Here is a 27,759-nt window from a genome sequence, read left to right as displayed (position 1 = left end):
ATTTCAATTATCTATCAGTGACATTTTCATTCAGACACATGTCAAACTATATTCAATTTGTAACAGTTTTCACTTTACCCCCGAGACAGTAAGAATAATCAATAATGTCTACAAAATGTCATTTCATTTACATAATCAAACTTTTGTTATTCGTTATTTCACTGTTAACAAACAATGACAAATGTATAAACTATTTATCAATTTACTGTAAAGGTTTGTAAACATCAGTTACAACTTTATATAAAATTTCATGGTTTCTTAACAGTAAAATAACAAAAAATATTAACTACAGATTTACCATTAATTGATGAAATAAATTCAGCCCTTCAGCCCCTGAGCAGCTGCACAAGAGAGCATTTTAAGCTGAATGGCATCTAATCCAGATGTGCTCTTGTCATCAGAGACCCGATGATCACTTTTTTCTAAATACGTCGAAGGTGAAAGAAACATGGATCCAACTGAGGGAATTGAGATGTACCCAGCGTGTCATATCCTCGTTTCTGTGGAATAATTTAACTACTAACATGTTGAAAGCTGCACACTTCAGTCGCAGTTCATCAAAACCTAAAAGCAAACGTTTGTGCTTCAGTTGTTAACAGGTAAAAACACGCTTTATGTACCTCTTCTTGTGACCCCTCCAGTACATGTTCATTATTTATGTGTGGAAGTCAAATATTTGGTACAACAACAAGCAAAAATCATAAAAAGGTTAAAATTACACTTAGCTTTCTTAATAATCTACTTCATTTGTACAAACAGTTAAAAATGGCTTTTTTTTTTTAAGACAAAACAAGTCTCAGAGGCGAGCTGCTGTGCCATGCAGAGACTAAGTACCGAGGTCTGTTTGGATTGAAGCACCCGTGAGTAGAAATAACAAACCGTGGTGGAAGTTAACACAAGCATGCAGAACCGGGCTTTAACCGATCCAGATAGAATTCTTCTTCTTCAGCCGCACGTTCATGGAGCAACTTGTTTGGCTGCAGCCGTCGGTCCGGGGCAGTGCAGCCGATTCTGAAAAGGGCACTGAGATAAAACGCTGTAGGGCCTCCAGCCTGGTGTCATGGAGGGGCTCGTTCTGTACACGCTCCCCACATGAAGAGCAGAAGAGACAGACACAGCTAACATCCAAGCTGTGTCATAACCAAGTATCTACCCTTCTTCCTCAAGAGTGCACGGTACAGACTAAAACACTGCATCATTCATGGGGGGGGGGGGGGGGGGGGGGTTAAAAATTCAGGTGCACAGGTGGAGGTAGGAGGGTAGAGGGTCGGTCCGGAGGGGTCAGAAGGTCTCCGAGTCTTCCGAGTCGTTCTCGGTGGTTCCCTCGCTGGAGGGTCCGGAGGGGTTCCTGGGGCTGCGTGGCCCCCGTGGGCCGGTGCCTGGGCCTTTACCCCCCTGGTGGGGCAGCTGCCTCAGCAGGGCGCCTGGGGAGGGAGCCCCGGAGCTGCAAGGGGAGCAGAAAGGCATCATGGTAGCCAGAATGAGAGCCAGACAGTCAGCCACCTCTCTGCTCGGAGCACAAGCCAGAGCAGGGGTCAGACCTGAGGTAGAGAGACAGAGAGACAGGAAAAAAGAGAGAGAAAAGAGAGAGAGGGGAGGGGAGGGGAGGGGAGGGGAGGGGAGGGGAGGGGAGGAGGGAACAGAAACAAAAGGGAGAAGGGAGAAAGGGAGGAAGAGAGCGAGACGTAGACGTGGAGGAAGCGGGGAAGGCGAAGCAGAGACGGGAGCAGAGGACAAAGGAGGGACGGAGCAGCATTCCATTAGTGTTCAGCCAGCTGACACAGTATGCAAACACGGGGGGGCACAGAGCACAGGGACAACCACAGCTGCAACTGTCACTGCACAACAAATCCATTCAATAACAACTAATAATGACACATGGAAAGCAGACAAGCAGCCTGGACACAGTTTAAATCAGGGTTCCCACCTTCATGACTTTCTCATTATTAAGGCAGATTTTAAAAATAGATTACACAGTGGATCCATGACCTGGATGTTTTATTTAGTGTTAGTCAGGTCTGAAGATGTTTGAGGTTTGAAACTGACAAAAATCTGAAGGTGTTTGAATTAAGACAGAGACGAGCTCATCAGACAACATCTCCCTAACCCTAACCCATTCAATTCAAATCAGTGTAATGCTGATTTCATATTAAAAACAAATGCTTTCTATTTTCAGTATGACTTTAAATCGTTTTTCATGGACTGATAATGTTTTTGGCCTGAAGTGTAATATCCTTTCAGCTTTAGTTGATGCATCATTTACTGTCCTCTATACTGGTGCTATCGGATAAAAGGCAAAAAGTATTTGTAAAAAGGATGAAACGATGGTACGGACCTAACATTTAATATAACAACTGAGAGAAGCAGTAAGCGTCCCATTTGGGAGATTCTCTGATGAAGACAAATTAATCCCTACCTGGAATATGCTTTTTAAATTCTATGATATTCCACAAACTCCATGACCAGTGGGAACCCCTTTTAAAGGTGGATTCATTTGCAGTGCACATAGAAAATCTAATTCCAACAGTTCATTAGTTGAGTTCATGCTGGAACGGAAGAAAACATTCGTGCCGACCAATGACAATAGCATGCAGCTGGGGCCTATTGAGTGCCCGGGGCCAACAGGGTGTCAGACCAGATTCATCCTACCGTTCTCATCCACCTTCTGAACATTGGCTCCTCGGGACAGCAGCTCCTGGACCGCCTGCTTCAGACCACTTCGTGCCGCCAGGTGGAGAGGACTGGCAAAGACACACAAGACAGTTTGTAAGTTATAACTAAAGCAGATTCACTCTACAATATCTCGCCTGCTATTGCCATCATCTCCTGATGACTTTTACAAATCATTTCCCTGTTTGTTAAAAAGGTTTTCCTTCAACACACGCACCTCCCCGTTACCAGCAAAAATATAATCTTAGTTTTGTTTTGTATAACTGTGTGAAGAGTGAAACATACAATCATATTCTCCACATTTAACATTTTTCTAGTGCATCACACTCCACAATTCATTTTGTTATGGAGGTAACTCACGTTTGCAGCGCTGCATTTGTGGCGTTTATGAGTGCAGTGTCCGACAGTTTCTCCAGGATCAGCATCACACAGTCTTCCTTTCCCTGTGAGGAGAACATGTTCGGTTATGGCAAGCCAAGTCCTGAAGTATTCAAGACTTAAAGAGGTTAGAACATTTTAGAATAGCCATGTCACCTATAGTGTTGAACCAACTGTCAGAAAGTTAAAGGGGCCCCAGCTGTATGCCATAAAACTTTGAGTTCCTCCAAGCAGGCACAAGCATTAAGACAAACATGTGAGAGAGAGGACAGACCCCCCATGTGGACACTTACATTACTGCAAGCTAGGTGCAGGGCGGTGTTGCCGTCTCTGTCCGTCAAACTGAGGGTGGCGTTCGCGCTAGTCAGCAGCACCTCTGGAGCACAAGACAGAATCAGGGCAAGGAAGAGATAACACTTCTGCCACATCACCATATAACAATATCCTAAACCTGAGATCATTAAGTCTTATATCACCAAAACAATATAACATCAATATATTGCCAAATGTCACAAAACAACATAAACACACTGCAGTATTGAAGTCATAAGCCGAATCAAATATCTCAGTACCGAGGGCTCCGACTCTGCCCTTCTCAGCCGCCATCATCAATGAGGTGCGACCTGATTGGTCTGCAGCATCGACGGGTGCATCATGGGACAGGAGCAGCTGGACACAGTCGACGTGACCCGAGAACGCTGCAGCATGAAGAGGAGTCCTGCAGGAGAAGGACGTGGAAGGAGTGAAAAAACAGAGGGTACAGCCTGTGCGCACACACAGACACACACACACACACACACACACACTCACACATTTTTACCTGCCCTTAGCGTCCTTGCAGCCAGCGATGTCTGATCCCATGGCCTCCAGCAGCAGAGATGCACAGGGCTCGTGATCGTTCACCCTGTTAGGTGAAACACAATCAGACATCAGATGTTGGAGATGATGGACAAGCTTCTCTAAGATCTTCTCTGTTTCACTTCACTAAATTACCATTAAGATTAAATCAGCACTGATATAAAGGGAACATCTCTGGATTTTTGGTCCCACAAAACAAGTATTGTTCACCATTTAATGAAATGATGAAACGATTTAGTAAAAAAAGAAACAATAGATCAACTGATGGAAAAAATTAGCCATATTTCAAGTCTTAGTATGAACATAGTAATCTTTTCAAACAGGTGGACGTGTTTTCAGAATAAATCATTAAAAAACTGAAAACAATCATCATTAATCATGCTCATTAATCGTGTGTGTGTGTGTGTGTGTGTGTGTGACTTACACAGCACAGTGCAGAGGGGTGAAGGGGTTCCCATCAATACAGCGACAGCCCTTCTGCTCCAGCAAGACCTCCACACAGCCCTCATGACCTACAAACACAAACAAAAAAAAAAAACCTCAAACAGTTTTCCACTGGAGTCAAGTCTAGTTTGATTTATCGTACAATACTATAACTTTATAATAAACACTATAATTTTACTACTATATTAGCAGAAATTAGAACAAACTCATCCAAATCCTTCCAAATAATCAACCAAAATGATGAGTCGATATAAAGAATGATAAAAGATAATCCAGTGCAGACTGAGGACATCAATGAGTGTGTCACAGCATGAAGAGTCTGATGCTGACCGTAGTAGCAGGCCCAGTGCAGCGGTGTGTATCCACTGTGGTCTCTCAGCGGGGGCAGGGATGGCGGCTCAGAACAGGCGATGCTCAGCAGCTCGCTCAGCCAGGAGGCGTGGCCTCTGGCGGCGGCAAGGTGGATGGAGGTACGACCTCGCGAGTCGCCGAGAAGAACCGAGGCTTCCTGCTCCAGGAGACACTGGATACACTCCTCCTGACCACACAGCAGCTGGGGGGAGGAGATTTAGGCCTCTAGGTCAGAATCGAGCTAAAGGTCTTATGGTTCATATTCTTGTCTGTGTGATATAAAAGAGTATTCCATCACAGTGAACATGTATCTACTCTAAATAAACATTAAGGTTAAAGAACACCTCAGATTTGGGAATCGGTTTTCCAAAGTAAGAAACTAATAATGACTCGCTGAAACAGCAAGAAATCCGTTAGAAAGACTTAAGAAATGCTCTGAAACACAATCTGCAGTCAGGTCCAATGTGAACTGAAAGCAGCCCACGGGCTAAACAATCAAGAACGCTTCTTTTAATCGCTGCCATGGGAAGCAGATAACAGAAAAGGGCAGGTAGCATTTAAGATCCACAAACAACTGCAGTACCAAAAACAAAGCTCCTGCTGACCTGATTTAAATGTAAGCAGATATCCACATGTAACAAACCAAATTAGATGAACTCTGTAAAGGTAATACTGACCTGGAGTCAACCTCACCAGAAATATAGGTCTGCACAATTCATCCAAATGTGACAGTGTAATTTAAAGTGCTATTCAAGTAGCAAAAGCAGCATTTCTTTTGATGAGGTTAAACATGTGACAAAACAACACTGTAATGAAGTACAGGCCTACAAATCTCTCTACAAATTCTCCAGATCTAAGAAATTGTTTTTGACAACAAATGTCAAGTCAAATTATATCACAGTATCTAAAATAACAGATGTGACCACAGCTCAGTGGTGGGAGAGTCTCCGTTTTACTCTCTGGTGGCATTGTAAATTAAGTTTGTCCACAAACGGGGCAGAGCAGCGGCGTCAACTCTGCCAGTAACAGATGCAACCATTAATCAATCAGTTAATCAAAATGTTCTATATCTGTGAATCATTTAAATCATTCTTCAGCCAAACATTTACTTCTTTTGTCCAACCAATAGTTCCAGTTTGAAGACATTACTTTTTGCTCCAGGACATTGTGATGAGCATTTTTCAATTTCTTCTTAATTTCTTTTTGTGACATTTTCCAAAAAAAAAAAAAATAATAAATACATTTGCTTCACTTCAGACTTTTGTATACTTACATTGATTCATCATTTAAAGACCTAATAAGGATATAGTTCTTGAGTTTATTTAATGCTTTTATCAGTTGTTATAATCAATCACTGATAAAGTCTATAACTGTTCTGGTGGCACACTTCAGTCTCCATAAAGGCAGAAAATGTTGACAGACAGCGTGATGCTCACCCCGAGGTGCAGCGCAGTGAGGCCGTGCTTATTGGCCACATTGACATTGGCTTCTCTCTCCAGCAGCAGCGACACAGCATCAACATGACCCCCCGCCACCGCCAGCATCAGAGGAGTCCTGCAGACGAAGAAGTGTGGCAGACAGACTGAACAAACTGGAACAGACGAGGACAACTAAAAAAGAAAGCTAACAGAGGAAAGGCAGATCACTCACTGTCCCTGAGAGTCAGCAGCGTCTGTGAGGTCGGCACTGTCCGATTCATCCAGCAGGAGGCGCACACACGTCGTGTGACCGTTCATCACTGGAAGAGAGCAAGAAGCAGAGAGCAACAGAAATGTTTATTTATAGTCAGTCAGAAGACAAATCCATTCATTGAGAGTGGAGAGTTTGTGATGATTGTGGTGTCACCACAGCAGGAAATAAGAACCAAAATCCCAAAAATAACAGAAAGCATAACGAATTCTCCAAACTTTCAGACTGATGAATGCAGAAATCCATCATGTAAACAGAGAAGATGTGAAATGAGTGAAAATAAAAGCAGGGTGTGTTCACAAATGGAAACTCAAATTATGATTGTAATCATCTGAACAAACTCAGAAATGTTTCTGGCCACATGAGCAACAAACACTACATTTAGTTTGTCTAAAATGTGCAAAAGCTTGTGCCAAATAAGAAATATGACACTGTTTTACTTTCAATGTACACTTGAGAGACATGGGCATGGGATCATTTTCACCTGATACTAAATAATGAGCTAATAAAAGCGATACTTTAATAATTATCAATCTCAAATCGCTATACTGCGACTCTTATGAAGTGTCCCATAAACATCGTCTCAGTGGAGGTAAGCCACACTAAAGTTTTCCCAATTGTTAAACACATTTCCTAAAACTGCACTCAAAACCATGTCATTTCTGGTCTCTGATCCTATCATATGGATATCTTTCACAGCGCATCATTTAAACGCTGGTGTGATACATTTAAAACACTACTGTCAAAATACTTTTGTCTTCATGAGGCCATGACACATATTCAAGTGTATAAAACTGAGAAGAAAATGTTTTTAATGTAATACTTGTGTTTCGATGTTGTGCTACATGTGGTAAAGAGACTGCTGTCATATTATAAAGTAATACAAAACTGTGAACATATCATATAAATGCTACACTGACACAATCCTTGCATCAGAATAGGATACAATACACATTTGTCTTTTCAATAAGCTCAAATTGGGTAAAACTCACAACCCCCACCCCCCCCTGTAAACTTAATGTTGATACTGCAGCAGTTCAAACCACAGGAGATTTCATCAGAAGCACTGGATTGCCCTCCTCCTCCTCCTCCTCCTCCTCTTCTTCCTCTGTGTCCTCCATACTGCTGCATTTTTTCTTTCCAGACGCAGTAAGCCTCTTTTAGACTCTGACAGGTGACTGAAGTGGTTTGCCAATTGACTTTAAACCGGTGAGAAGTGAGGCTGAACACTTGGTCATTAGGGTGTGGTACTTTGTAAGCCAGTTTTATTTCCAGATGAACAGCATGTTGTTAATGATGTGATCTGCTTTTGTTTTACAAAAATGCGATTTCAAATGTCTGAATGTATGTTTTTAGTGTAAAAGTCAGTTTCATACTTGTGTGCACAGTTTTAGTGTGCTCTGAAAGAAGAAAAACTGTAATACTCCATAACATTTCTTTTAATTTTACTTTAGTAATGGACAATAACACGTAAATTGAGAGGTACTGTTGTGCTTTGGCTCAAGTCCTGAAGAACGGCTGTCAGTTTTGAACCTGCCAGATGTCGCTGTGCTTGCTGACTTAAAACTTAAAATCTTTTTTTGGCACAAACAGAACGAGTCCTGTTTGTTCCTCCGCTCATCGCCCGGCCCAAATTGTGTATAATTGGATCTTGTCCAGGGCTACGCTGGAAAGTAAGCACATCTCAGGTGTTTACTCTCAGTTTTAAACAGTGTAAATATACTTGGAGGCGGTTGGCTAAAAGTATGTGGGCACCTGAACGTAACATCCAGATATGATTGTTAAACTGCCCAAACAGGCTCCACCGTTCTGGTTTCAAATGTTGAACCAGACTGTAGAGATTTGCTCCAATTCAACACTGATGTTGGGTGACATGGATGAGGTCAACAGGTGAGGGCTCTGTGCAGGTCAGTCAAGTTTCTCTCCACCAGACTGGGAAATACTGCCATATAACTTTAGGGCGAGTAAGTAACGACACAGTAAACATGATCAAAGTCATTTGAACAATGTGAGACTGAAAATGAACCCACCTGCCAGGTGGACAGGAGTACGCCCGTGCTGGGTGTCAGTGGTGCGCGGCGACGCCCCCTGGCTGAGGAGGGTGTGAACACATTCAGTGTGTCCCCGCAGCGCGGCCAGGGCCAAGGGTGTCCTCCCCGCCTCGTCCCGCTGGTCCACCTCAGTCTCCCCCTGCAGCAGCACCTCCAGGGCCTGAGCGTGGCCGTGGTACGCCTGCACAGACACAGCCTCTTTTAAAAACACTAAACTAAATATTTACTACATTGAGTCACATTGGTAGGTACCATATCAGTACTACTATCGAAAAACACACACATACCGACATATTAGGGAGTGACTGATTTGACTCTTTCGGGGCTGATAATGATTATTAGAAATCAAGGAGACTGAAAAACTACATTCGGGACTAATACTCATTTGTAATAAAAAAAAAAAAAAAGATTAATAGCGGGTGATGGAATGAATAAAGTACAATTGACTATACTACTGTTCCTTAGTACAATTTCCAAGTACTTGAGTATTTCCTCTTTCTGCTACTTTTTTACGTCCTATCCAAGACATTTAATTAGTAGATACTTTGCAGATTCAGATTATTCATTATTTCTAGGCTATTACGGTAGTTGTGACATGTTGCCAATCAGATTTTGTTGCGGGTAGGCCACTGGGTGAGAGGATGCCGCGTCAGAGCCAAAGTAGCATACAGGAACCGGGGTGAAAGAGAGAGAGGGTATGACACGCAGCAAAGGGCCACAGATCAGATTTGAAGCTTGGGCCACTACCTTTGTACATGAGGTGAAGAGAAAGAGAGAAGGAGAGAGAGAGAGAGAGAGAGACTCACAGCAAGGTGCAGCGGGCTCCTGGCGTTTGGAGATTCAGGGTCTTCTTGGTGACTGTCGTCTCTGTCCAGCAGCTGCAAATCAGAACCACACACATCAACATATTTTCCCCTGCGCTGAAGATGAGTCTAACCATATACTGTATCAAACTCAAATGGAAAAGGTTTTCATGGATTTCCTTGAAGCATTTTATACATTTTTAACACAGATCAGGGTCGACACTGTAACAACACACAGCAGAGGACCTGGAGTGTCATGTGAAGATCTGATCAGCTAACAGATGGAGAAAACGCCTGGAGTCACTCGCCAACAATACAGCTCCTCCATGTGTTGTGTGTGTGTGTGCAAGTGTGTGCAAGTGTGTGTGTGTGTGTGTGTGTTCGTGCGTGTGCGTGTGTGCATGTGTGTGTTACTGACCAGTTCCAGACAGTGCCTGTGTCCGTAGGCTGCAGCGTAGTGCACGGGACTGTAGCCCTGTTTGTCTTTGAGAGAAGCCGTCGCTCCACTCTGGAGGAGGAACTCTAAACACCTGGAACAGAAAACACAACATTTCAGCTGTCATTTAAGATAGAGAGTCACACATCACTACCCTACAAGGATGGGCAGAGTCAACAATATGACTTCAATGTGTCACTGTGAAAATGATAATGCTTAAATATCATCCTGTAGGTTTTACTGAAAGGAGTGTAGGATATCAGACTGTGGAGCTGGTAATGGGCTGAGTGATTCCTGCAGATGTATGCAAAGCTTATTTAAACATTAGAATGAGTGTGTGCGCCAACATTCCATTTGCGCACTGCACTGTCAGACAATAGCCACTCACAAATGGAGTGAGCTCAAGCTGGGGCGGCACAATATATTGTCTCGACATCGCAATGTCAAGTAAGGCAAATTAATTTAAACGGGTCATGTTGCAACTTTTCCCATCTTACAAAAACAAAACATGCACAGTTCGCATTGTCTATTTTTAATCTACAAGGAAGTCTGTCTAATATTACATCATTTACTCTGATTTAAGGGTGCTTGGATACACGGGAGGTCGCTCTGTGTACACAGCGAACCACCAATCACAATCATTCTTGATCCATTGATCAAACTAAGTAGTGTATTTCTTGATATCTTTGTGTTGCTCTCGGGTAGACTTACAAGGCTGCCTCTTTCTCTCGCTCCGCCTGAACTCCTTCACTCTCTGGCTCCAGAGCAACACGACGCCTGTAGAGGGAGAAAACAGGAGGGAGGGAGGAGGGACAGGTGAGGTAAAAGATGATGAAGCATTTACACACTCAATCATCAGCCTCTTTTATGTGCTGGTTCCTACTGATGCTAAGAAGTTAGCTGGTAACTACTAGATGCCTGGCTGTGCATCATCTGCGTCGTAAACTGTGGGGCTGCCAATCCAGGAGGCCACGCATTATTATCACCTTGGTATCACCTCCGGTTACCATGGAAACACAGAGGTGTGGACCATCAGGTTTCTATATGTAGCAACAGTAGACAGCTACCCAGATTTTCAGCGCAGCACCAGAGGAGTGGTGTGAAGAGGAGCAGCTTCATCGGAGTGCTACCTCCTCTCCTCAACACAGTCAAAAGGCGACTAAAAGGAATTCTTCTTTTAACTTGGAAACAACAGATGATAAGATGAGTTCTAGACATGGTTGTCAAATATGTTTTGCTGCCCCTCACCTCCTGTCCAAGTCCGAGGCGGCGGCATAGTGCAGGGCAGAGCGCCCCCACTGGTCAGTGGCATTGATGGCAGTTCCACAAGCAACCAGAGTTTCCAGACACTGATAGTGGCGGCTGGCGGCCGCGTAGTGGAGGGGGGTCCTGGGAAACATCAAGAAAGAGGGAAGTTAACAAAACAGATCACAGATCAGCGGCACAAAACATATAAAGATATTCAGGTGTACCAATTCCAGAATGTACCGATCCCATTTTTCTCTCCAATTCTATTAAAACTCAGGACAAACTACATGGCCAAAAGTCTAGGGACACCTGAGCTTAACACCCCTCTGTGATGGTTGAACATGTCATGTCACCAGTGTGCCGAGTCAGGCCGATTTTAATAATGAATAATGAAGCACTGAATAGGTGATTCAAACTATTTGGAATATCTCATGGATACACAGACCCCCACCTACACTTACCTACACTTACACATTCACGCACTACAATGGGGAGGTTAACTGCACCCAACTCAAAACCTTGATCCTCCAGTCCAATGTTTGCATGCACATCATCCTACACAGAGTCTGAAACTCATTATGTTCAACGTTTAATTTACATCTTAAAATGTGTCTGGAGGATCTTTATGAAAAACATAAATAAACACTTATATCTGCTATACATTCAATGTAGTCTGTTATAAACAGCTGGTTACATGTTTGATACTCCTTGTAAATGCTAAATTCTGCTTATAAATATAAACATTGTCAGAAAAAAATAATTATCAAAATTTCCAGATGACTTCAAATGACTTGTTTTGTTCAAACAATACTGAATACAAACAATCGAGAAAATCAGCAAATCCTCAGTTCTGATCTGCTGGAGCCTGAAGAATGCTTGAAATGCTTTTTGACTTGAAAAGGCCTTCAGCAACTCTCCAGTTACCAAAATGACAACTTTACTGTTTGGTCGAGCTACTCATCTGTGAATTGTGTAATTCAGCACTACTGACCATATTATTAATGAATGCATTGTCTTACCTGCCGCACTTATCCCTCCGGTTGTGTTCTCCGCCACTGCTCAGGAGCAACTTGACACACTCCACATTACTGCACAGGGAGAGGGGAACAATTACTGCAGGAAGACCACTGAGATTAAACACATGTTTATTTATGAGTTAAAACAACTTAATTTGACCCTTATTCAAGTAATTTACTAAATGTTGCTTTTACTCTTGTAGTAAACCAGGATTTACTCTTGAAATATCTTTTTAACAACTACAATCTCACTTTCAGAGGTTTAGCCATCGTTTCTATTAGTTACTGTATAACTGACTATTTGTTGTCCCACCAGGCTTTGCTGTGGTGGTGTAGAGTGAGAGAATCATCCTTTAACCTTATTTCTGACCTGGGCCTCTTCAAATCTAGACTAAAAACCTATTTATTTAGGATGGCTTTTTATACCCAGTAGCATGATGACATTTTTTATCTTATTTTATCTTATTTTATCTTATTTGATTTTGCTGTATTTTATTGCTTTCACTGTTTTTATTGTTTTAATCGTTTTTATTTATTCTTTTTACTTATCACCTGCTGTAAAGCACTTTGGTACACCGAAATGATTGTTGTAAAGGGCTGTATAAATGAAGTACATTTACATTTACATTTACATTCCTCTGTTTTAAAGTCATATATGTCCTATAATGAACAGTGCAGCTCACCCTCCGGCAGCAGCAGCGTGCAGGCAGGTCCTCCCCAGCGTGTCAGGAGTGTCTATCTGGAAGCCTGCGGACAGGACCGAGTCGTTACACATTATGCTAAACCTCCGACCTGACGAGGGGTAGCGCGGGGAGACGGACGGAGGCCAGACAAGACACAGCAGCAGCGACCACAGAGAGAGGAGGAAGAGGTGGAGAGAAAGACAGGTGTGAGTGCAACCAAGCACGGGGGAACAGAGGAGATTAGGTGAGAGCGCATGATGCCCGCCATGCTCACACAGGAACACACAGAAACATCTGTAATCTACAGGTTACACAGAGAGAGACAGAGATGTGTATTGTGTAAGATATACAAGACAAACAGAGAAGGGAACTGAGGGAGAAGGTGCAGCAAGCAGGACAGTTTGAATTTCTGTGGCGTCGATGTGGCTGCGGCCAGTTCACAGATTAGGACGCTGTTCTGAGTTAGACTAATCCAACCCTTTGTTAGTCTCTTCCTCCGCACCAAATATATCGATTCTATTTATTCTGATTCCATCCCTGCTCTTCGTCAGCTCAAAACAAAGATCACTCTGGGATCAAAACACTGTCTATTTTTTTTTTAGATAAACCATTAATGGAGTTTCTCTACGGCTGCAGTTAGGAGCAGCTCTCGTGCCTTCAGTATTTCATAATTCAGTCATAAATATTTTTATTGCAAAGATATCCTGCATCACCTTTACATTATTTCGATGTGATGTCGTATGATACCTGCAACAACCTTTCATATGCAAAATCTTGTGCCAATAACAGGTGTTGAAGTTGAGGCTGTCGGCTCGTTAATATCTTTCCATCCGTCTCTGTCAGTCAGAGAGAGAGACTAAGGTTAAAGACATTTTCCAAAGTAACCTTCGCTGTTGGCTTCCGTGTGGTCTGAGCAAGGATGCTGTGACCTCGTCAACTGCCTGATCAGTACTGAGCATGTGCAACTCATCAGTGATCAGAGAGAAGCCAGATGTTGCTCCTCAGTAACTTCACTTATCATGTCGATATGGTATGAACTGAGACTTTTTAAAACAAGTTTAACGTCTTCTGGATGAAGTTTGATGTGGTATATGATGCTTTCTACTGTTCCTTGTTTTTCCGGCAGGTCTGTGATGACGATGAGGGACACACAAGGAGAAAAAAAAAACAGAAAGGCGAACTCGTCCACTGGCAATGTGAACATAGTTAATCATCGATTAAAAGCAGGTTTAGCCGTGTTTTTAAATCCTGCGTTAACATGCTAATTTCAGCATAAAAGTGTTATTGGTTTCAGTTCTGTTCCAGGGCCAAGGTTCCTGCCTCAACAAAAACTCACTGATCTAGGACTTTGGGGGAACTACAGTTTGACGTGGAGTCTGCTGCCCTGAACACAAGTGAAGTAAAGTGATTTAATAGTCAATTAATCCCAGGTTATTTTTTTTGATAAAGGATAAACTCTCAGTTAAGACAGGATACGTTAATTATTCTGTAAAACTCCTGGTGTGTAACATTTATTCACGTGGCAAATAAGCACTTCAGGTCACCAGAGGTTGGACTGGAGATGGAAAGCTGTCGGCTAATAAGGTAGACAGAGAATGCACCTTCTGTATTTGGTGTGTGTTTCAGTCTGGTTACGTGCCGACTCAGGAATATAGCCAGAAAACAGTGAGCAGATCCTTCATACTTTTCAGACTAAACATAAACAGCTCATGCTACGCTGATGTATGGTGTCTTTTTTAACTAGCTGTCCGTTGGGGATGAATGCACTTGGAAATTAGACAAATCTTTTGTTCCCGCAGACACTGAGTTCAGTGTTTCTAAGTCTTTAAAATGCACATATTGTTTCATTACAGTCGCACAAGAGTAAATGACAACACAACGTGACGTCTGTGTGGTCGTCTTGTGGCGTTGCTTTTTAATCCTTTATCATTGCAATTCGTCTTCGCAGTGGCATAAAAAGGAGCCGATTTAGTTCAGAGTCCGACAAATAGAAAAGCTAAGGCCACAACTGCTCACAACAGTCCTGAGTAGACACAACGCTGCAGCTGCACAGGACTCAAGCACATGTAAATGACTCCATTGTTGTTCACAACAGCAGCACAGCAGAGCCACATGAGGAGCCCAGTTTCATCCTGCACCATGCCTCCAGACACAAGCGCCAGAAACTGTCAAAAGGGATCTGGGATTAAAAAGGATTGTTGTCTTTTCCCTACTTCTACTTCACATTTGTTGACTATACCAGTCTCCTCTGTATTGGAAAACCCTCTCAGAAACCAACACAATGTATGGGATGAGTGGAAAGACAAATTATTTGACTGCCAAAAGCAACAAGGAAGCTTTTCAGATGTAAACGAGATATTAACTACCAATGTTGATGCTCTAAGAGGAGAATTGAACAGAATACAGTCTTGTCCAGGGGGAGAATGGTCCCATCAGTGAGTAATTAGACTCAGTGAGGCCTTGTCTGTTTCTGGAACATTGTGACTTGAATTTGGCCAGTGCTGAATATGTGTGCCTGTGGAGGAATTCAACACTAGCAGCAAGAAAAACAACCAGGCTCAAACCTCCTGAAAACGAAATTTGGAGATGATGTTAAAGTAAAGCGGTCTCTGACTCGGAAGCCTTCACAGGGCAGTACTCACTTAGTGCACATGGCGATTCAAGTGCTGTGTGAAATGTCAGCCAGGTAATGATGGGAGGATATAACATATCATTGCGTGAGCGATAAAAACACTCACACTGTGGGGAATTTCCTGTATCGGGATACTTGTGAATATCCTCATAAGGTAGTTGAAAAAGGTGTCTAGCTCAATAAATGTATTATATTAGATTACACTGATTTCCAGAATTATCCCGAATTGCCCCGAGGGGAGCCCACATCTTTCCAGTCATTCCAAAATCCTACGTCTGTCACCATGACTGAAGGCTCAGATTGCCAGTTGTCTCCTCTGGCTCATCACCAACCTTTCCACAAAATCTTGTACAAGTGTGTGGATAGAGTTGGACGTTATGCACCTTTTTGTGATGGGCCCCTCCCATTGTCACACCCCCCTCAGCCAAGTGGCATGAACACACACCTTGACACACACACACACACACACACACACACACATGCTTGACCTCCTCGCCAAATTTCCTCCTCCTAGGGCAAAAGCGGCGGCCAAAGGAAGGTCGAGAAATGTTTGTCTACTGACTGTGAGCGTGACATGGTGTGTTGCTGGTTGCAGCTCACTGTTTAATAAGTTCATGTTATTTGAGAAAAGACATCTGTTGGATTAGGACTTATTCACTAAAACTTTGCTTAAGAAAATGACAATTGTCACTGGCAGATTTTATCGGTTGCAGCGGAACGGAACATTGTCTCCTGCTGACTTTTTAGGCTTTTAAAATGAGCTGGACTTTATTCCATATATTGTGCTTAAAGACTGAGGTGGAGGGCGTGCAGGTGGTCGAGTGGTTAGAGCGCATGCCATAAATGCAGCCGACCCCGGTTCGATTCCGGCCAGAGGTCCTTTGCTGCATGTCATTCCCCCTCTCTCTCTCTGTCTACTGCTTAATAAAGGTGTCTATGCCAGAAAAAATCTTAAAAAAAAAAAGACTGAGGTGGAGAGGTGTTTATGTTATTTAGCCTACCCTCATTGATATCAATTGTGCAGCCAGAATATCTGAGACACCGGTCAGTATAACATCGTACAGTTCATTAGCAAACAAGCTGCAGTCTCCAAAACGACTCTACAGTTGAATCAACATCTTTCTAAGGCAGTTTCATCAAAAACATGAAGGGAGGAATTACATCAGAACCATGTTTTAGACTGCTTAAGTTCTAGCAAGGTGCATCTGTTTACTGTTAGTTGATCATATTCTGCTAAAAATCACACAAGAATTGAAGATTAACAAAAGCTAAGAGGTAGAATTCAGTGCCCATAAGTAACGATGCAATTGCAAAAGAAGAAGTTGTGCCTCATTTTCACAGCAAACCTGATTAGAAGGCAAAACCTAATTTCTGCAAGTTCAGTGTTAACTTGGTGTGCTACCTGAGGACAGCAGCTTCCTGCAGCAGTCAGAGTGGGCATTCAAGGCAGCCAGGTGGAGAGGGAACATGCCATGGACTCCTCGCCTTTAGAGACAGATACAGAAAGAAAACAGTCTCTTCAAGGTGATATTGTGATACTGTAAAGTGTAATTGTGATGATTAAACATATATTTCTCAACAGGTGAACAAACAAACCTTGTGCAGTCTGCTCCACTGGTGATGAGCGTGTTGATGAGGAGTTCATGTCCGTAACGGGCAGCAATGTGGAGAGGGGTGTTGCCATCCTTGTCCACACTGTCGATCTCACCGCCTGATACAAAACAGTAAGTTCATATGCAGAACATGCAACAAATGTAACTTTAAGATATCCTGAGACAAAAGCAAACATAAACTCGACTCACCGTTCTGAATGAGCGTCTGGGAGCGAGTGAACCGCCCATGAACGGCTGTCATGTGCAGAGGACTCTTCCCATCCCGACTCTGAAGAAGGTGGAGGAGAAATAATGTACCAGAATTCAGATTAAATACCAAATATATTACCAATATATATATATGTAATAAATATATTACAATTACCATACCCCTGTGAGACAGAAGACAGAAGTTGCTTATGAATAAAACATTTTATCTTAATTCTTTATGTATTATTTAGTTACACAATTAACTGGACAAGGCCTACATTGTTACATACAGACCTTTCTTCTTTAGCTATGCTAGTCAGCCCCTGATGCTGTAATGCTAAGTTCAAACCAGAAAACAAATCTGTTGGACGGATGAAGGATCAATATTATGATAAAGTTTGACCTAAAGGTGTCCCCAGAGTAAAGACAGACTAGTCACCAAATCAAACCACTGTTAACATGATGACAACATGCTCTGCCTTAGCATGGAAGCACGCTAATGTTTAGCAATTTAAGCTAACATTGTCATGTTGACGTACTTCTTTCGAGCGTTGTAGCAAGCTAGTATGCTGACTTTATCATGTTATCTCTAAACCTGTAGTTATTGATTTTTGGGCTACCATGGGTTACGCAACAGGATCCAAACACACAATGACATATCACCTTACAAACAGCTCCTAACTTACAGGTCCTGTCTCTGGCAAATGCAAGTCCAATATACACACAAAGGCAGTGAGACTGAAACAGTAAAGCGGAGGACCAGACAACCAGAACTATGAGCTCAAGGCTCAGACAAGCTGCAGAGTCTGTTAATAGGTTCATTACAACTAGAGGACCCATCTTGGTTCACTCCCAGTGCTCACATAACACTGTTTCCTGCTGCAGCAGGCACATGTATTCAGTGTTAAACCTCTAAATAAAAAACTACCTGCTCAGCATGAAACAGCAGACAGATTCAGTTAGAGACTAGCAGAGCAGTATTTAGCTACAAAGTGACCAGATGTTTCCCCCACAAGTTGGTCGAGACCAAAAATAGAGCCACAAGGGAGTGAACATTTGACCAACAATCTCAAGGTGGCCAAGCATGACTCTAAATGACCGCCAACGTTGCCCGGAACTCACAGATGTGTTGGGCACGCAGGCTGAAGTTCAAAGTTGAAACTGAAGATAAGAGAAATGGCGTGCTTATAGATTTCAAGGCTTCTTGTTACAACTGACACATTGACCTGTTAGTGCCTGCAACAGGATCAGCATTAATCAATACATATATCTCACTCTGGACCAATGAGTTGGACTTCAAGACCAGCTGAATGTCATGCTGCTAGCAGCAGAGCTGAAACTGTAGAAACTATCCTCTGTACACAGATGGAGGAGCTGTGTTGGCTTATGCAAGGCAGACGTGCCACTGCCATACCTGTACGTTGACATCCGCCCCATTGTTGACCAGGAACTCCAGACAGAGCGCTCCATGTGTGGAGGCGGCAGCAAAGTGCAGTGGGGTGAAGCCCTTGTTGTTGGGCTGGCTCACGTTGGCGCCGTAATCAATGAGCTCGCTGACGACCGCGTCCTGACCGTTAAAACAGGCCAAGTGGAGCGCCGTGTTCCCAAACCCATTGGACTCATCTATCTGTTGTCAAAGTAAAAACAAGACTTGTCTTTAGGGCCAAGGAAAGGTGTGTGTGTGTGTGTCTGTGTGTGTGTGTGTGTGTGTGTGTGTGTGTTTGTCAGTGTTATGAGACAGGGGCAAGACAATGAATGAAAGTGTTAGGAGCATGTGCTTGAGTGGGAGTTTGTGGTATTTTCCTAAAATGTGAAGCCAAGTGAGACAGTGAATCAGTCTGTGTGTGTGTGTGTGTGTGTGTGTGTGTGTGTGTGTGTGTGTCCTGACCTCGACAGCCAGGTTCAGGAGGTGTTTGACCACAGCGATCTGTCCACTGGAGGCCGCCGTGTGGAGGGGAGTGTATCCCCGTTTGTCCTTGCAGCTGATCTCCGCCCCCTGACTCACCAGCAGACACACCACATCTAGATGACCTGCAGGGGGCGCACCAGAGGACACAAATCATGATCAAAAAGGAGGAGTCAGCTGTTTAAGAAGTTGATTATGGACCAAATAATCATGTTCCCTTATGTCTGAACCACAATGCTTTGTAATGGTATGCAGGTGACACATTTCACCTTTAATAAAGAATTGCATATCCTGCGATTTGGAAATTGCTCTTTGTCATATAGCAAATCTGATACCATTTCGATTGTTCATCTTTTACCAGTTTTCTATATACATTTATATGTATATATAATACTTTATTTATTTATAATTTTATATTTCTTAAAAGAACAGGTAAGATTTCCATCATGTCATTACAGTCTTACAGAGTCCATGATGACGCCTCTAGGTTCGGTTGTTTTGTCCCACCAAAAGCCCAAAATCCAAAATAGTTTTATTTACAATGACATAAAACAGAGAGAAGCAGCAAATCCTCACATCTGACAAGGCGGAACCAGCAGATGACTGACATTATGTTCGATAAATGACCTAAACAATTATATTTTCAATCCATTAATTGGCTTGTGCAAAACAAAACTTCAATTTAGACATTTTGAACAGTGATCTGTGCAAGTTAATATTACACGTAATTTAAATGAAGTAAGGTTATCAGGTGAGACTTTCCTGTAATCTTTGCCAGTAAAGCTTATTGTTTAACAATAAAATATTCTGCATCAGGACATTGTGAAGAGCTTGTGTTAATACAACCAAACACTTTATCACACAAGTTTTACCACGTCTATGTTTGCTGGTTGTATGCATGCATTTTTTTCATTCCGCCATGTTAACTTTGGCAACCGTCCTTTGAGTCAGCACTTTCCACTGCTGCCCTCAGGGCAAAGGTACTGAGTCTCCTGTGCAGAGACAAACACCTACAGAAACCAGTTTTACCCTGTTGCCATAAAATATCTTTAGTAAGAGTAATATCATCAGTGAGGACAGCAACTTTGAGTTTGAGCCTTCTATCTCAGTACACATCACTTTATATCTGTCTATTCCCACAAGCTCCATCTTTTATTTGTCTCTTACCCATGAAAGCTGCCCAGTGCAGCGCTCGGCCATCCTTCTTATCGAAGGCGTTGATGTTGGCTCCTTTAGTGAGGAGGAGGTTTACCATCTGACAGAGGAAAACACAGGGAGGGGAAAGAATAAGAGCTTTATATCTGTGTTTATATGTTTATATGTGTGTGCAGGAGGCGCATTATGTGTGAGCATGAATGTTTGTGTCAGTGTGAGGGTGTGTGTGTGTGTGTGTGTGTGTGTGTGTGTGTGTGTGTGTGTGTGTGTGGGTGATGGTCTTTATATAACAGCATTGTAAATACATCTCGTCAGTTGGCTCAGTTGTTGCATAAACACTCAGGAGAGACAGCGGCGGGCAGAAATAGAGTCCATTCAGTTCAGCCTCAGAAATCTGCCGCCTCTCATTGTTAATTTTAGATTTGACATATTTGTGAATGATTCTATCTGAAACAAGAAGTGTTTTTTAAAATCAACAGCCCACACAATAACTCCGGTGATGGAGCTGCCCTTAACAACTTGTTTCCCTAACCGAGCTATTCAACTGAAATAGCAAAAAAAGGACCGTTAGATCACAGCCCTTTTTATTAGTGGACTACAGCAAGTGGAGAGTGCTGCAGAAAACAGGCAAATCATATCATTTTACTGACCAAACACATCTGACGGGCACAATGTCAGTTAGTCTCTGCAGTACCTCAGTGTGGCCGTTGAGGGCTGCATGATGCAGGGCGGTGCGTCCGCCTCGGTCCGACACATTGACACTACTCAGCAGCGGGATGATGACCTCAGCACATCGCAGTGCGTTATTGGCTGCAGCAACATGCAGCGGCGTCTGCCAGTTCTTGTCCCGTGCGTTCACATCAGCTGAGTGGCGGATCAGAACTCGCACGGCCTCCTGACAAATAGCATCAAAGAGAGCGTGTTTAATAGATAAATAGATAATCAACTCACTTATGTGTTTAATTACTGTTCCTTATAAACAACACAGTATGACAGTCACATGTACATTTTTTTTGTCTGTTTCACGTGAAATTAACAAAAGACAATACCAGAACGGTGAATGTTGAGCTGTGAAAGATTGGAAATTAGAAAACATCTTTCAATATAATGTGGTCCAACAGACACAAAGAACCAAAACACACAAACAACAACAGAAGGGTTTTTTAGCCAGGCTATTGTGATTGCATTTTTGAGTGAGAATATTGAATTGTTTGTTTAGAGAACAAAATCAGCAGTGTTTAGTGAGGCAGATATAATCAATATGAGAGAAAGACTTTCTGAAGTGTTTTTTATGTCTGTATCAACTCTGAGACAACACAGAAAAGAAAGAAAGCGATGTATTCAATGTTAATATTAAAGCAACACGCTGTAAATCACAACCATCTGCAATATATTTACTTTTCAAACTTTTATTTTTGTGTCCAAATTCCATATGTATGTACTGGTTGCTCCCTTAATATATCCCTCAATGGAGCGAAAACTGTTTTATCCGTAGCATGACTGAACATTGCTGGAAGCAATAGAAAGCATCCTAACTGGAAACATCACAAACTGGCATGATTCGTGCTCTGCCCAAGAGAGGAAGGCTCTACAGCAGCTGATTTAACCGTCCAGAACATTGCTGGTACCATCTACAGAGCTACAGAGCATCAGTGACATCAGTGAAATGAGATGTCAGCTCAGAGCCTAAAGGATACACCCACCCAGCCACAGTCTGTTCACCCTACAGAGCAGCTTCATTCAAAGACACAGTTTCAACTTTACTGCAAAGGAATCTCGGTCAAAAATATCGGTGTTCAGTCTCCTTGATTGTTAATAATCTGTATCAGTTTTGGTCCTGAAAAAGCACTTTTTATTATAATCCTACAATGCAAACAAACAAACACACTCATAAAAGCCTCTGTGTGTATATAAAGCCTTTGTCACACCACTAAGAATCCTCTCCCTGCTATTCCAGCCATGTTGAAGTACCTGTTTGGGCACGGAGAATGCTGTGGCTGATGACTTGCTTTGACCCAGATTCACAAAGCTTGAGAAGTATGCAAGTGTGCTGCGAAGGGGCTAGAAACTGATGAATGCACAAGGTGTGGTTTAACTGTGACACCTGTGTCGCTGTGAGGACTCATCGCTGCGCTGCTGGAGTTGTTGTTGTTTTGGAGAAAAAAGAAAGGATTGGAACTTTGTGTGTGTGTGTGTGTGTGTGTGTGTGTGTGCGTGTGTGTGTGTGTGTGTGTGCTCACCTCACTCCGAGATGCCACGGCGCGATGGAGAGGAGTGAGCCACATGTTATCTTTGGCATTGACCCGGGCCCCTGTAGAGAACAAGGAGCAGAAAGGACAACAATAACAGTCAGTGGGATACACAGGCTGCAACATTTCAGTCCTACAAAAGTACCTTTTAATGACATATAGAGTAAAAATGATCAAGAACAGGGATCCTCCAAGGATTGAAACATTTCAATTTGTAATATCATACTGAAAGGTGAGACTCTGCCCTTATCCAGTAACTCAATAACTACACAAGAAATCATCAAGAATTTAGGCAATTTAATGTCATGAATGAAATGACTGTTGCTGCAGATGTGCTGTAGCAGTGATGTGCACAAGGGGGGGGGGGGGGGGGGGGGGGGGGGGCAGGGGGGGCAGTCGCCCCCCCTCGTGGCCCTCCTGGGAGCCAAAATGTGCGCTAAAGTGCCCTCCTGGGAGCCAAAATGAGCGCTAAAGTGCCCTCCTGGGAGCCAAAATGTGCGCTAAAGTGCCCTCTTGGGAGCCAAAAAAGCGTGCCAAAGTGCCCTCTTGGTTGGCAAAACACACTTAACTGCCCCCTTGGCTGGTTAAAACATGATAAACTGCCCTCTTGGGAGCCAAAACACGCGCTAAAGTGCCCTCTTGGGAGCCAAAACATGCGCTAAAGTGCCCTCTTGGGAGCCAAAACGCGCGCTAAAGTGCCCTTCTTTTCGCCCCTGCCCTTCAAAAAGTCTGTGCACGCCACTGTGCTGTAGGCTTTCTAAGAAACGTTTTCAGAAGCAAGAACAGCGGATACAAGATGGAGGGGGATGAAAACGCAGACAGGAGAGCAACAATTTTACCAGAGAGGATGAGGAGCTCCGTGATTTCAGCATCGCCCAGGAAGGCTGCAGCATGCAGCGGGGTGCGCTTCTCTGCATCCTGAGGGAGGAAGTCACAGAGTTACTTCTTGCTTAGAAAGCTGGTGAGGTACTGCAGGGTTTCATCCAGTGACAATATCATACTCCAGTTTTGATCTCAACGCCAAAGATTTACATTCCCTCATTTTCCCAAGTCAGAGCTGGAGAATGTTTTTTATCACTAGAGCCTAAAATCAGCCAGACATGAAATACGATCACATCAGTTAATAACACAAAGTCTGACCAGTCAGTATCAGCTGTCAGTAACTTACTGCCCTTTGAATTGCATCTCTAGAGTCAGCTGAATGTACACAATGCACCGGTCCACTAAAAGCTCGAGCCCTTTCACTGATGGGTCATTTTATCAGTCCTCACAGTTCATGTCATGGATTTCCTTGAAAAGAATCATATCAGAACATCTATTACATTCATGGGACCCTTCAAAATCCTATAACTATACTTATTTAGAAAGTATTTAGAGTTTTCCCCTCAGAGATGAATTTCAGCATTTTCATGATTCGTTGTCTGTCTATTCTAAACCTCACCAACTGCTTATTTCTCTCTTTATCGTGTTGAACTTCCTGAACATCGAAGAGACTCTGAGGATGATTCTCAACATGTATTTGTTTAAATAGTTGTTCCTGAATATTTTTCATTGATCAAATTAATTACAATGAATCATTTTTGACTCAGTGAAAATTAGCAGAGATTTAAATTTTTGAAACCAAATGTGGATTCTGTGTAGTGTGCAAGTTAATGTAGTTAAAAGTGATTTCAACCTCCATAAAAAAAAATTGTGCCTCAGATCTCACTTGACAGATTTAGAGCTGAACATTTTTAAGACATTATGACTATATTTTCCCCCCAAAATGTATTGTTTTATTTCCCAGAAACTACACTATAAGTGTTCATATCAATTACACAACAGGTGTCAAACATGTTCTATTTGCTCCAATCGTTTAAATCTTTTTTGAAAATAGCACATTTTTCATACATTCCACAAGCTGTTACATAACATTCAGTGGTTTTATTAAACAGGTTGACACATGTACTGCACATCTGTACTGTGTTTTTCTATTTTTTGTGTGATACCTATTGAGGCTCTTCTTAGCTGCGACAGAACTATATTAGTGCTACACAGAATCAAAGAAAATGAAAACTAGTGGAGATATTCATTTGAAAGCGGATGAATTTCTTAGGGTAAAACATGAGTTACTGTTATTAATTTGATAACTTTAAACATTCTGCAACAACTTTTTTAAATGAATACTTCTTGGAGTTTATCCTCAGGGACTCTTTGACGTTCAGCACAAATATAAACCCAACCCAGTGTGAAATAAGAGAGAGGTGAGAAACATCACAGATATTAAATTCAGCTCTGAGGACCACACTTCAAAAACTAAAAACTAAAAAAGTATTGGGAGAGTACATCTGTATGATTTTGTTGAGGTCCAATGAATTTAATGAAAGTTTAAACCAAACCATGACATGAACAGGGACAAGTTCTAAAATTCTGTGTGAGCTGGCATTAAATGACCCAGGCTGGAATCTGACATCGCCTCCTCTGACTGAACAGAAGAGGCAGTGAGATCTGTTCACAGATGATGAGCTGAGGATCAGTGTCAGGGCGATCAGAGTCAACACATCCATTGTTCTTCTCAGGCAGCTCACACACACAGACACACAGCGCATCCCGGTCCAGATGACCACCCAACATGTCCATGTGACAGGGCCGAATGCAGCCTCTCCAACAAAAACACTTCTAAAGTGGACAATGACGGTGACGTGGGAGTCCTGTAGCAGGCCGCCATCAACACACATGAGAGACTAAATACAGCAGAGAGGAGAACAGGACAGCAGGCGAGCCCACATCCTGTGCTGCTCCGGTACAAACATGTGTTATGCATTTACATCCATATGACCTGATGTGAATAAACACACGCTCTGAACTATGGCTTTACTGACTTTTGACCTGTGGCCCTCCTCCCTTCACCCTAGGGTGCTGGTTGCTACAGGAAGTTGGGGCTGAAGAGAAAGGAGGGGAAAAGACGATTGGCACTGAACTGTGATTTTAGTTTTCCTAAAAGCAGATGGTTTAGAGGAAGGATCTGGATTTGCATTGACACAGATAATGATTCTGAGTTTAAGAGAATATGTCAATCCTATGTATCAGACATGTACAGTTGTAATGGACATACATGTGGAATCAATATGAGCCGCTGAGGCACCAGCTATTAGCAAAATCCTGTGTCATCTAAATTTATAGGCAGAGGACTCAGTGATGCTTGATGCTCAAATGCAGTCAAAGCTGATGGAGTGAGTGTGTGTGCGTGCGTGCGTGTGTGCGTGCGTGCGTGTGTGTGTGTGTGTGTGCGTGCGTGTGTGCGTGCGTGCGCGTGCGTGCTCACCAGAGCATTGATGTCTTCAGACTTGTATATGAGCATTCGGATCTCTTCAGGGTCTCCGCTGAAGATTGCCTGGATGAGCGGGGGCTGTGGAGAGGAGGAGAGGGAAGACAGAAGAACAGTCAGAGACATTCGTCACATGACCAGAGGCAACATGTAAGACATGGAAGTGCACATGATCAATTTAAACAGTCAATGAATTTCTCAAAGCAAGGCGATGTGACGAAATGACTTGTTGGGGGGGAATATTTCCTGCTCATTATGGAAGAGGAGACCAAGCATGATCCTTCCCACGGTATATGGCTCTGTGTGTGTGTGTGTGGGTGTGTGTGCGTGTGTGCGTGTGTGTGTGTGTGTGTGTGTGTGAGCAGATGTTTGACTTAAGGCTGCTCTGTTTACAAAAGCCGGAGCAAGGAGGGCTACCATAAGACTGTAGCCTACTATACACTGTATACAAAACTGCTCTTGATTACCAACATGACTTTTAAAAACTCACTTCCTGCATGTAGACAGGACTAGCGCTGAGAAGAATTACTGATTTATTGACCAGAGTAAAAAGGTACAAATTCTCTGATTCTAGCTTCGTGAATGTGAATATTTTCTGTCTCCTTTCCTCCTCTATGACAGAACACTGAATATCGTCAGCTAATCGACACATAAACTAACAGATTTATTAACCCTGAAAATAAATATTAGTTGCATCCCTGGACAGGACCAAATATTTTCTGGTAAACAGAGAAACTGTTGTTGTAGATAGAGATCCAAAAAATAAAATGTAGGGAACAAAACTTAATTGAAGGGCACTGCGTGGAGGTCATGTCTCTGAAACCCTTATTTTCTATCCTGGATCAGATATGAGGTAAATAGAGGCCCTTGACACACAAATGCACACACACGCAGAGCAGCTATCAGTGGCAATCTGCACTGCTGCAGCACTATAAGTTTTAGAGGAACAGATGTCAGCACTGGTTAGGAGAAAAAGGCCTGCAGTTAACATGAAGGAGGTCGACAACATCATGAGGACGATCTTTAATTGTCTATCATCAGTAACTGACAAAGTCAAAACAATGTGACAATAAGAAAGGGAAAAGTAGTCATGATGAACCTACAGAGAATTCAGCTCATTGTTTAGCTCTGAAAAAGCTCTAAAGTGTAGAGTACAGTACCTGAGAGACTGTGGACTGACCGCTCTGACCTGCAGGGCGAGGGGCAGACAGCTGAAAGGTTAGAGCAGGCTAGTTTTTGCTCGTCTCTCTAACTTGTCTGCTTGCGTTGCAGAGGAGTGTAAATAGTGAAGAACCACATTACACAACTGTCCTCAGAAAATCCGTCAAACGTTCCACAGCAAAGAGGAAAGAGCATTGAAGCTACTAATCAACCTGTAGCTTTACTGGGTTATCTCCATTTTGTTTTGATATATAAAGTTACCTTACCGTAAAATTGTGATTAGAATGTAAAAGTTATTATTAATCATTATGATTACACATACTACTTAGCTTTTACTGGTAATGGAAGTCTCTATGTTAGAATTGATGGTGTTTTATGACCTACAGTAGATAAGCAGACAGGACCATCAGAGAGAAGACCTGCTTGTATATAGTCATTATTATAATTACTCGTAGTGCCTGACATTATGTCAGATACCAACTTATATGGATGGATCACAAAATCAAAGTGATTTTTTTTATGGTGGATTGCTGCGGTTTAATTGACAAGTCTAGCAGCCTGTGGGAAAGAAGCTGCTGTCATCTGGTGGTACTGTACGGCACTAAAACACAGCTGACTGCCTTTGTCTCCACAGGGGACGTCAGAATTTACAAAACATGAAAGTTCCTAGTAGCTACTTTAATATAAAAACGTGAGAAACATATTGATGTACATGATATTCAATATTTGCAATTTAATATTGCATATCATGATGACAATATAATCCCCATCACTCACTTTACACTTTAGAAGCTGTAAGTGAAGACTGACCTAAAAATATGCACTGCATTAACTTGTTACAATAATGTTTGAATCTGATCTTAAAAAATAATATAGAATTATGACCCAACTCTAGCAAAAAAGGATTAAATATATCAAAT

At 42.5% G+C, this 27,759-nt stretch overlaps 1 protein-coding gene across 3 annotated transcripts in view; it reads right to left on the bottom strand.

The window, feature by feature from the left end:
- Positions 1–1,209: 1,209 nt before the first annotated feature.
- Positions 1,210–27,759, bottom strand: part of ankrd44 (ankyrin repeat domain 44) — a 34,086-nt gene continuing 7,536 nt past the window's right edge. Inside the window, exons 2-28 of one of the 3 annotated variants that reach the window (XM_030429216.1) lie at positions 25,676–25,759; positions 23,211–23,289; positions 22,363–22,433; positions 20,817–21,017; positions 20,135–20,222; positions 18,950–19,092; positions 18,476–18,688; positions 17,062–17,140; positions 16,856–16,970; positions 16,662–16,744; positions 12,628–12,736; positions 11,948–12,016; positions 10,929–11,069; positions 10,392–10,457; positions 9,663–9,774; positions 9,248–9,319; positions 8,421–8,622; positions 6,352–6,439; positions 6,138–6,255; positions 4,681–4,903; positions 4,331–4,418; positions 3,869–3,952; positions 3,621–3,766; positions 3,342–3,424; positions 3,031–3,113; positions 2,650–2,741; positions 1,210–1,541 (exon numbers count right to left, since the gene is read on the bottom strand). In XM_030429216.1, coding sequence (XP_030285076.1) covers positions 1,282–1,541; positions 2,650–2,741; positions 3,031–3,113; positions 3,342–3,424; positions 3,621–3,766; positions 3,869–3,952; positions 4,331–4,418; positions 4,681–4,903; positions 6,138–6,255; positions 6,352–6,439; positions 8,421–8,622; positions 9,248–9,319; positions 9,663–9,774; positions 10,392–10,457; positions 10,929–11,069; positions 11,948–12,016; positions 12,628–12,736; positions 16,662–16,744; positions 16,856–16,970; positions 17,062–17,140; positions 18,476–18,688; positions 18,950–19,092; positions 20,135–20,222; positions 20,817–21,017; positions 22,363–22,433; positions 23,211–23,289; positions 25,676–25,759 — 3,192 coding nt within the window. In that variant the 3' untranslated portion in view covers positions 1,210–1,281. The remainder of the gene's footprint in view (positions 1,542–2,649; positions 2,742–3,030; positions 3,114–3,341; positions 3,425–3,620; positions 3,767–3,868; positions 3,953–4,330; positions 4,419–4,680; positions 4,904–6,137; positions 6,256–6,351; positions 6,440–8,420; positions 8,623–9,247; positions 9,320–9,662; positions 9,775–10,391; positions 10,458–10,928; positions 11,070–11,947; positions 12,017–12,627; positions 12,737–16,661; positions 16,745–16,855; positions 16,971–17,061; positions 17,141–18,475; positions 18,689–18,949; positions 19,093–20,134; positions 20,223–20,816; positions 21,018–22,362; positions 22,434–23,210; positions 23,290–25,675; positions 25,760–27,759) is intronic. The other 2 variants (XM_030429218.1, XM_030429217.1) reach the window with 2 other exon arrangements.

This window comes from Sparus aurata, chromosome 9, assembly GCF_900880675.1.
Source record: "Sparus aurata chromosome 9, fSpaAur1.1, whole genome shotgun sequence".
Lineage (NCBI taxonomy): Eukaryota > Metazoa > Chordata > Actinopteri > Spariformes > Sparidae > Sparus > Sparus aurata.
This window is presented reverse-complemented; position numbering and strand designations above follow the sequence as displayed.